Here is an 11529-nt window from a genome sequence, read left to right on the forward strand (position 1 = left end):
ATTGACTGTGAATGATTTCAAAAGAAGCTTTGGTAAATGGTGCTTCTCTATGAGCCAAACGCTTTGTTCAGGCTGATTATTCAATAGGAATCTCTTGTTGTCGATGATGTTTGGCGTGCACCTAATGTTGACATTACGTCTGTGAGGCGCTGCTTCTTGTTGCGTTGTTAGTGTGCAGTCTTTATTTTTTTTTAAATAGGACATACATTAGGCCTGCAGTGTCGCGCAATATTGTTAGAAACAAATGCTTTATAAAAACGAAATGTCTGTCTATAATCAACTTAACAGCAAAATATAAAATGCAGTGTTACCAAGTCTTTGTAATAAGCTCCAATAAATAGGCCGTCAACAATAAATTATCTTTCGTGCAACCATACAGTCATTATTGAAGATGGTTTTTCAACAGTAGTGAAAATTCCTAACAACCTCTTTACTTCTTGGACATTGATGACCTTTTCCGTAAGTGATGTCAGCATTAGAAAGAGTGAGAACATGTATTTTGTTTCATAGTTCCATGGAAGTTGTACACTAACAAGGTGCAAAGATGGTTTCAGGGTATTTTATCACACGCACACAAACACATACAGTCAATTGTTTATTTCTAATGTGAGGGGTCCTGTTATGTCCAATTGCTTTCAACCAGTGAAATATTGGGGACAGTTGTGACATATTTCGCTGTAAAGGGCCACACAACATGGGGCCCTTTACATATATCTTTTGTGTAATGTATCCTTTGTTTCTTATTAAGTGTAATTCCTCTGAATTGGTTACAATTTCATAGTTAACAAAATATTTTAAAAACGTTTTTTTGTTGAATATGTCACTAATAAATAAAAAACAAATCCATACAAAAGAACTTCCTCTTTTAAAGTATTGTTTATTGATGTTGAAAACTGTTAAAGGTGCTTCCGATTGCCATAGCCTAAGTTGTCTCTTTGCTGTAGCTGTGAGGGCAGGGATGCTAGTCTCTCTAGGATGCATTGAGTGGAAGGGGGATGTCCTGTGCCACAATGCCACTGAACACCTTTGATACTTTCTTAAGAATATTATGATTTGATAACCATGAGTCCAGACCACCAAGACATGTTTGTGCCAAACTAGCAGCTATGAGAGATCTGGGTGCTCCATATGTTGGTAAACCCCTAGAACTCTGGTCCTGGGTTGGAGACATATTGCAGGTTTGTTTGTGTTTGTTTCTGCAATTTTTGTTGCTGCTTTCTGAGGTGATAAGTGCTATCGCTTGTTTAGAAAAGTATCTGGACAAATTCAGTAGGATATAGGAAATCAATTCTACACTTTTTTATTCATTACAATTGAGTAAAAGGAGGAAAACAACATATTTAAATATTGTTGATCAATGACTATTTTCTCTTTGAAAATAGATTCAGGGTTTGCAATTCAAGAAGTTTTATTTAGGGGTTCATTGCAGGCAGCGATTTTGTTTACCATTAGGACTAGGGGAGAATGCAATAAGTTCAGACTACACATGGGTCAATATCAATCGCAAACATGCACATGGATAGCTTCACTTCAGCTGTAGGAGATTTTTCAAATCGTTCATGTGCCACAGTTTATTTATTAAAAGCTTACTTTAAAGAAAGTACATGCTGTAATACATTATAACAATTATGTGCCAAAGTATCAACTCAGTTTGATAAAACCAAATTTGAAGCATTTCAAACTCCATCTGATTTATACAATGTGGTTATGATCAGTTTTACAAATGTCACCCAGTTTATGTAGCTTGCATATATAGTTATATTAAAGAAGTTTGGTGCAGCATAGGTGCTTTCTCCATGCCTTGACGTGAATCTTTCTTTGATGCATTGAAGTAGGACAACTTGTTTCTACTGGTATCCTAATTTGCACTGATTGTGGATGAGTTTAGTTGCAAATCGTTTTACCATTTATTCTATGTAGAGGAATAGTGGGAAAAAAAAGTTGTATTCTCATGCTCAACTCAACTTAACTCAAGGTGTCGCTATACACCAACTTTAAAATGGTTGTATTCATCTATCCTTTGTGGACAGACGTTCTTGTACGGCCATTGCTTGGTCAGGACAGGAGCAACCACACTGAATTGCTGGTTCTAGTCGTGTTAGGTGGTTGCGCCGTGTTTTTTCGCTTTATTCTTCATCCTGTTGGAATTTATCGTTGACAATGGATTCAAAAATGACTGCGTTTCAGATGTGCAGCTTTTATTTCCTCCTTTTTTGGCACGCGTCATATGGAGACATAAGCTATTCTTTTCCTGAGGAGATGAAACGAGGAGCGGTTATTGGTAACATTGCAAAGGATCTCGGGCTGGACACGGGCGCTCTCTCTAACAGAAAACCCCGTATTGACACCGATGGGACTGATACACGTTACTGTGACATAAACCTGAATAGCGGAGAACTGATTGTTGCCGACAGGTTTGACCGAGAGGGGCTTTGTGGCGAAGAGGCTTCGTGCGTACTAAAACATGAGCTGGTGCTGGAGAATCCTCTCGAGCTTCATCGCATTAGTCTTCACATTCAAGATATCAATGATAACTCTCCACAATTTAACGAAGAATTGATTAATATAGAAATTCGAGAGTCTGCAGACCGGGGAGCTCGCTTTGTGATAGAGGAGGCTCACGATGCGGATGTAGGACAGAATTCAGTTCAGCAGTACAGCCTTCAAAATAATGAAAATTTCATTTTGGCTGCTAATGAAAACACACTAGAGCTTGTTCTTGATAAAGAGCTTGATCGTGAAAAACAGCAGGAAATTGATTTGCTCCTTACAGCTCTAGATGGTGGCTCTCCTCAGAGATCAGGCACAGTAGTCATACACGTCACAGTGCTGGATGCTAATGATAACGCCCCAGTGTTTAGCCAGGCCGTTTACAAAGCCAGTCTGCCTGAAAACTCTCCTCTAGATACTGTAGTGGTCACAGTGAGCGCTACTGATGCAGACGAGGGAGTCAATGGAGATGTGACTTATGACTTTGGACATGTTACTGATGACGTCAGGAAGATATTTAGTATTGATCGCAAAGTAGGTCAAATTCGAATTATTGGCACTGTTGACTATGAAACTACCAGATCATTTGAAATACGCGTTAAAGCAAAAGATGGATTAGGGTTGTCATCGTACGCTAAGGTAATTGTTTCTATCACTGATGTGAATGACAATGCCCCTGTAGTTAATTTGAAATCGCTGACCAACCCCATACCAGAAAACATCCCACCTGGTACAGAGGTGGGCATTATTAACGTGCAGGATAGAGACTCTGAGAATAACAGACAGGTCCGCTGCTCCATTCAACAAGGCGCCCCCTTTAAATTAGTTCCTTCTATTAAAAACTATTATTCTCTAGTGACCACAGGACAACTGGACCGTGAACTACTGTCTGATTACAACATTACAATCACTGCCACTGACGAGGGCTCTCCACCTCTGTCCTCCTCTAAAACTGTTCAGTTATCTGTAGCAGACATCAACGACAACCCACCTGTGTTTGAGGAACAGTCCTACAGCGCATATGTGACTGAAAATAACAAACCCGGCTCCACTTTATGTTCCGTTACTGCTCGAGACCCCGACTGGAGACAGAACGGTACAGTGATTTATTCTCTGTTACCCGGTGAGGTGAACGGTGCCCCGGTGTCCTCCTATCTGTCTGTTAACGGAGACACGGGGGTGATCCACGCTGTGAGGGCGTTTGATTATGAACAGTTCAGGAGTTTTAAAGTCCACGTGATGGCCAGAGACAACGGTTCTCCTCCGCTCAGCAGCAACGTGACCGTTAGTGTGTTCATATCGGATGTGAATGACAACTCTCCTCAGATACTGTACCCCGCCCCAGAGGGCAACTCCTTCATGACCGAGCTGGTCCCCAAAGCTGCACACGGAGGCTCTCTGGTGTCCAAAGTGATAGCGGTGGACGCAGACTCCGGACAGAACGCCTGGCTGTCCTATCATATAGTCAAATCCACTGATCCGGGACTTTTCACTATCGGTCTCCACAGTGGAGAGATCAGGACACAGCGGGACATTTCTGAATCTGACAGCATGAAACAGAACCTTATTGTGGCAGTGAAAGATAACGGACAGCCCTCTCTCTCTGCCACCTGTTCCATGTATTTACTTATTTCTGATAACTTGGCTGAGGTGCCAGAGCTGAAGGATATTTCTTATGATGAGAAGAACTCCAAGCTAACCTCTTATCTGATCATTGCGCTGGTGTCTGTGTCCACCTTTTTCCTGACATTCATTATCATCATCCTGGGTGTGAGGTTTTGTCGCAGGAGAAAGCCCAGACTGTTGTTTGATGGAGCAGTGGCCATCCCCAGCGCTTATCTCCCTCCTAATTACGCAGATGTTGACGGCACAGGAACTTTACGCAGCACTTACAATTATGACGCATACCTGACAACGGGTTCTAGAACCAGTGACTTTAAGTTTGTGACATCTTACAATGACAACACGCTGCCTGCTGACCAGACTCTGAGGAAAAGTCCTTCAGACTTCGCTGAGGTTTTTGGAGACTGTGACGGTTCTCCTGAGGTAGGGTCACATGTCATGTCATTGAACTCGTAGTCAACGTGTGGATGGTCTTAACAATAACGTGTTTTTATGTCTGCTTAAATAGCTTCCAGTGAGGGAAAAATATTCAAATTGCATTCCGTGTTTCTCTGTCCTTGGTGCTGAACCATGTTTGACCATTTTGATGCATTTTTGGAAAGAGTTAACTGTGTTGTTGATGATTTTGGTATTTTTCCCTTTGTATTATGTTTTTGTTATATATTTATTTTTCTTATCATACATTCTTTGCTAAAATAGTTTGGGTTTCTTCTCTTAGTTTTATGTTAACAATGGACTTTAAGTTTGTCAGCAAAAACCACGCTATTCATACATTTAGTTAATCAAAAGTTTCGGTCTTACTTTTAAACATATTCATTATTTTGTTTCACATTATTGTCTGTGTATGATTTCAAAACAAGCTTTTGTAAATGGTGCTTCTTAATGAGCCAAACTCTTTGTTCAGGGTGATAATTCAATATGAATCTGTTGCTGTTGATGATGTTTGGCCTGCACCTAAGTTGACATAAGTTATGTAAGGTGTTACATCTTGTTGGGTTGTTAGTGTGCAGTCTTTATTATCTTTAATGGAAACACATCTGCCTTTAGTGCTGCTGAATATTGTCAGAAACACATGCTTTATAAAAATTAAATTGTGTCTCTATTCAGCTTGATAGCGACATGCAGTATACAGTGTAACCAAGACTTTGTTATTAGATCAAATAAATAGGCATTCAATGATACAATTTTTGCAACCATACATTCATATTTCAAGAGTGTTTTTAACAGTAGTCAAACCCCCCCAGGCATTATTTTAACATCTTGAAAATTGATCAGTTTTTGTGACCACAACATTAGAAAAAGTATATGGTTTTCATATGTTCATGAAAGTTATACACTAACAATGTACAACGTTGGTTAACAGTATTTCTTGACACACACACACACACACACACACACACACACACACACACACACACACACACACACACACACACACACACACTCAAACCCCGCCAACACATCGTTTAGCATGTGTCTTCATCCATCACTTTGCTGTGGTTGAAATTGTTATCTTGTTAGTGGTGTCTGGCTGGTATTATGTGATTTTATTGTTCATGGGAAGTTGTGACATTGCAATTGTTATCTTCAGGAACATTATCATTGTGTTATCATCAAAATTTTGGTCCTCTTTTTTTAACTAATGCAATCTATCACCTCATACCATCTGAAAAACGATATCTTCTTGAATCAAACTATCATTTACATGACACTAAACCTTTCCCTACAATACTGATCAGCTGGAGATAAGCTGCAAGGTGAAAGTCATAGAGATGACTTTTGACAGATCCTAAATATGCCAAAAACATGTCTTAAGTTTATGTCTATGCTAAAGCACATATTCCTCACAATTAAATAATCACTTTTGCAAAGTATCTATCTATCCATGAATGCTGTCAGATGTCATTATTATAAATGGGACTTATGTAAGTGAATGTATTTGCAGACACATCTCTCCTAAAAAAAAGCATTACGGTAATGTCTTACTTCATTCACCTGCCATCCTTTGCAACTTGTCTCAGATGGAATTTCAAACTGAGCTTTGTGACACTTCACCTCATTTGAACATTGCTTTGGACAGAAGTGTCTGCTACAGGAAGGAATGTAAATGTACACATCATTATTTCACATCAGTGCTGTCCTCATGCTATCTAGCAGACTGATTTAAATGCTGAATGTCTGAAAAGCTATACATACATGCTAAACAGTTTAACACTGGTTCTTTAGGTGGATTGCATCACCTGTAGGTTGTAGGCTTTACAGCCAAATCCAGTCCACTTAGCCTTATCAACAGCTGTGTATTTTGGGCTTCCTATTGTTTACGTTTTGTTACGGCTGATGCTCTCTCCTGTGACCAGTGGGATTGTGGAATACAGATAATACAAATGTCTACAAAAGAAAATAATACGTTTGTAATTTCATCTGCAGGTTATCAGTATGCACTGTAGGGTCTGTCCCGTGGGCATTTATGCAGTAATATAGCTCAATGGTATGTTTAGAATAAAAGGCCTTTATATTATTAATAACATTAGGAATCATGTGTGTATTATATCCTGTTGTTTTGAAGTGAACACACAGGTTTGTTCTCGTACTGTGTTGTTGTCCAGAACATATTATACTGTGGCTGTGACTTGACAGATTATCAGTCATCCGTCAGTTAATCAAAATTAATTCTGAGTTGCATACAGGTAGTCTAGATAGGTCATGATCACAGAATGAGGGACGTTCCCTTCTACCCACCTAAACCAAGTAGTTTTCCTTGTACAGCGATTATAATAAAGGTTGTTCTGCCTGAGCTTTTTTTATGTAGCTTGATTGGTTTTAAAGTGATTGGTATTGACTTCTTGTCTTTAGGCTATATTTCCTTGTCTAGGTGTTTAGATATATTGTTCATAGTAAGTGTTGGATCTAATGCACCTGTTGTTTTCTTGTTGATTCTATTCGGGAAAACAAATATCCTCTTTTCAAAAGCAAAGCTGTTTCAGTATGTGGTGGCATGTGGTAGTGTATTCTCCTTTAATCACCATAGCGATTTTACAACTACAACATTACGCACATGTATAGACATATTTTTAGAACAGATGGACCTTAATGATTGTGGCCATTTTCCTTAAACAGGAAACTAAATGCTACACAAAATATGTCTACAGAAATTATATTTTCAAAAGTAGATTACCTCCCTCTGCTCTTGCATTCAAGACATAATTTGAATATGCACATCAAATTATAATGTTGGACCATGCTTCCCCCTTTTTAGTGTGAGCTCCTGTAGGATTTAAGGACAGCGAGCACGGATAGCCTGCATTACAAGATTGTTAGAATTTTTTGGATGCATTTGCATAATAATATGTATGTTACTGGTGCATGCTAAGTGTTTTCCTTATACAATAAATAAGGAATCAGAACAGGTGGGAACCAAGCTTAATATTTCTTGTTTAGTTTAGGTTTTGCTTCTCTAACTTCAGTGAGATCAGGGGACTAGATTCAGCAAACAAACACTCAGTTCAGAAAAAATAATGATACATTTGGGCCAACAAGACTAGTGAAGAACGGGAATAAGTGGTGAAACAAAGTATTTTAGAGCAAAGTATATAAACTATGGATCTATATTTAGACTGCAACCGGTGAAGAAAACTCAAAAAAAGAAAAACAAAGAAGTCATATCTTCTTGTTAGGCACCTGTAAAGTCAGAGTTCATATGCTGGGTAGATTGCTCAAAACATGAAGAAGAAAACATGGATGGCCATTGATATCTTTAAGTTTAGTCTCCATCAAAGTTGTCTTACCTCTACCCCACTGCCATATATTTTTTTTAATTCAATCACATATCAGATGTGATTGAATGAACCATTCAGAAGTTAGTATGTCAAAATATAGGTGATTTGATGATGAAACCACAAAGTCACATCCAGTGTGGTAGTTGTAAATGATTTAAGCTGTAGGTAAAATGTATAAATATGAACTTTGTTAACTTTAAAAATGTTATGCCATACACTGAAACTAAATTAACTTCCATTTTACAATTCAACCATCTCCCCTGTTAATCTAACTACAGGCACAGGTGCTCATTAGGGCAAACTTGTACAACCCTGAAGATGTGCACAAATCATGAATAAAGTTACTTAAACCCACACATCTGATTGGATTTTATTTTGGACCAAACAGGATAGTGTCTGATAGTTAACAGGACAACTATTCATGTAAGTGACCTAGCAGTAAAAAAATAAAAATAAAAAATGTTTACCATGGCACTCAAGCAGCTCAAAATTTAAGTTACAGGATGTCCAGTGTGAAAACATGTGATTTTCACAGTTACAAAAAAAAAGGCAATTAAAGACACAACTTTTATGAATTCAAAAGAAGGCATTTATAATACATTCTTAGCCTGAGGTCTGCTTTCAGTTTAATTTGTAGCATAATATAAGATTTGTTTTGTTTACGTTGGAAGTTTTCAGATTATTTCTTGATTTAAACCTCATGGATAGCTTGTACATATTTAATAGTGCTCATACAACATAATAGTTTTATGTTTAAAGAAAAGTAGAAGCTCCAGCCCATTAGAAGTGTTTCCTTTATTTAATTTTTTGTTATCAGTGGTTTTGTTTAACCTAACTCACGGTGGCGCTATACACCAGCCTTTCGATGTTTGAATTCCTGTGTCCTCTGCTGTGGACTCACACTATTATACTCTTGAGTCTATATAGGGAACAATCAACCTGGAATCGCAGTTGCTATTCGTGTTATGCAGTTGTACAGTCTTTATTAGCGTTGTTCTTCGGCCTGTTAGGAACTAATCGTTGAAGATGGATTCAAAAATACTATTGCTTCCATTGTGTGGATTTTATTTCTTCCTTCTTTTTTTCCACACTGCATATGGAGACATGAGCTATTCTTTTCCAGAGGAGATGAAACGAGGAGCGGTTATTGGAAACATTGCAAAGGATCTCGGGCTGGACACGGGCGCTCTCTCCAACAGAAAACCCAGGATTGACACCGATGGTAGTGGTACACGTTACTGTGACATAAACATGAATAACGGAGAACTGATTGTAGCCGACAGGATTGACCGAGAGGGGCTTTGTGGCGAAAAGGCTTCGTGCGTAATAAAACGTGAACTGATGCTGGAGAATCCTCTCGAGCTCCATCGCATTAGTCTCAACATTCAAGATATTAATGATAACTCTCCACAATTTAACGAAGAATTAGTCAATTTAGAAATTCGAGAGTCTGCAGTCAGGGGAGCTCGCTTTGTGATAGAGGAGGCACACGATGCGGATGTAGGACAGAATTCCGTTCAGCAGTACAGCATTCAAACGAATGACAATTTCATTTTGGCTGCTAATGGAAACACAATAGAGCTTGTTCTTGATAAAGAGCTTGATCGTGAAAAAAAGCAGGAAATTGATTTGCTCCTTACAGCTCTAGATGGTGGCTCTCCTCAGAGATCAGGTACAGTAGTCATACACGTCACTGTGCTGGATGCTAATGATAACGCCCCAGTGTTTAGCCAGGCCGTTTATGAAGCCAGTCTGCCTGAAAACTCTCCTCTAGATACTGTAGTGGTCACAGTGAGCGCTACTGATGCAGACGAGGGAATCAATGGAGATGTGACTTATGACTTTGGACATGTAACTGATGACGTCAAGAAGATATTTAATATTGACCGTAAAGTAGGTCAAATTCGAGTTATTGGCACTGTTGACTATGAAACTACCACATCATTTGAAATACGCGTTAAAGCAAAAGATGGATTAGGGCTGTCATCTTACGCTAAGGTAATTATTTCCATCACTGATGTGAATGACAATGCCCCTGTAGTTAATTTGAAATCACTGACAAACCCCATACCAGAAAACACCCCAGCTGGTACAGAGGTGGGCATTATTAACGTGCAGGATAGAGACTCTGAGAATAACAGACAGGTACGCTGCTCCATTCAACAAGGCGCACCCTTTAAATTAGTTCCTTCTTTTAAAAACTATTATTCTCTAGTGACCGCAGGACAACTGGACCGTGAACTAGTGTCTGATTACAACATTACTATCACTGCCACTGACGAGGGCTCTCCACCTCTGTCCTCCTCTAAAACTGTTCAGTTATCTGTAGCAGACATCAACGACAACCCACCTATGTTTAAGGAACAGTCCTACAGCGCATATGTGACTGAAAATAACAAACCTGGCTCCACTTTATGTTCCGTTACTGCTAGAGACCCCGACTGGAGACAAAACGGTACAGTGATTTATTCTCTGTTACCCGGTGAGGTGAACGGTGCCCCGGTGTCCTCCTATCTGTCTGTTAACGGAGACACGGGGGTGATCCACGCTGTGAGGGCGTTTGATTATGAACAGTTCAGGAGTTTTAAAGTCCACGTGATGGCCAGAGACAACGGTTCTCCTCCGCTCAGCAGCAACGTGACCGTCAGTGTGTTCATATCGGATGTGAATGACAACTCTCCTCAGATACTGTACCCCGCCCCGGAGGGCAACTCCTTCATGACCGAGCTGGTCCCCAAAGCTGCACACGGAGGCTCTCTGGTGTCCAAAGTGATAGCGGTGGACGCAGACTCCGGACAGAACGCCTGGCTGTCCTATCATATAGTCAAATCCACTGATCCGGGACTTTTCACTATCGGTCTCCACAGTGGAGAGATCAGGACACAGCGGGACATTTCTGAATCTGACAGCATGAAACAGAACCTTATTGTGGCAGTGAAAGATAACGGACAGCCGTCTCTCTCTGCCACCTGTTCCATGTATTTACTTATTTCTGATAACTTGGCTGAGGTGCCAGAACTGAAGGATATTTCATATGATGAGAAGAACTCCAAGTTAACCTCGTATCTGATCATTGCTCTGGTTTCTGTCTCCACCTTCTTTCTGACATTCATTATCATCATCCTGGGTGTGAGGTTTTGTCGCAGAAGAAAGCCCAGACTGTTGTTTGATGGAGCAGTCGCCATCCCCAGCGCTTATCTCCCTCCTAATTACGCAGATGTTGACGGCACTGGAACTTTACGCAGCACTTACAATTATGACGCCTACCTGACAACGGGTTCTAGAACCAGTGACTTTAAGTTTGTGACATCTTACAATGACAACACGCTGCCTGCTGACCAGACTCTGAGGAAAAGTCCTTCAGACTTCGCTGAGGTTTTTGGAGACTCTGATGGTTCTCCTGAGGTAGGCACCTTTTAGATGCGTAAAACAGCTTCAATAGTCACACCCAGGCAGACATACACACGCACGCACGCACGCACGCACGCACGCACGCACGCACGCACGCACGCACACACACACACACACACACACACACACACACACACACACACACACACACACACACACACACACACACACACACACACACACACACACACACACACACACTTTTGTTCAGTCGATAACCATGGGAGTA

The 11529-nt window shown here is 40.1% G+C and overlaps 1 protein-coding gene across 2 annotated transcripts in view; it reads left to right on the forward strand.

Moving 5' to 3' along the window:
- LOC307256488 (protocadherin gamma-C5-like) overlaps positions 1-11529 on the forward strand; it is a gene marked incomplete at its 5' end in the record, with an annotated part of 206099 nt that overhangs the window by 2881 nt on the left and 191689 nt on the right. The window contains one exon of one of the 2 annotated variants that reach the window (XM_080035453.1): positions 4507-4536. In XM_080035453.1, the coding sequence (XP_079891579.1) occupies positions 4507-4536 (30 nt within the window). Of the gene's footprint in view, positions 1-2160; positions 4537-11529 lie in introns of those variants that run through there. The other variant, XM_080035461.1, reaches the window with a different exon arrangement.

The sequence above is a fragment of the Ammodytes marinus genome (assembly GCF_949987685.1).
Source record: "Ammodytes marinus genome assembly, chromosome: 10".
Classification (NCBI taxonomy): domain Eukaryota; kingdom Metazoa; phylum Chordata; class Actinopteri; order Uranoscopiformes; family Ammodytidae; genus Ammodytes; species Ammodytes marinus.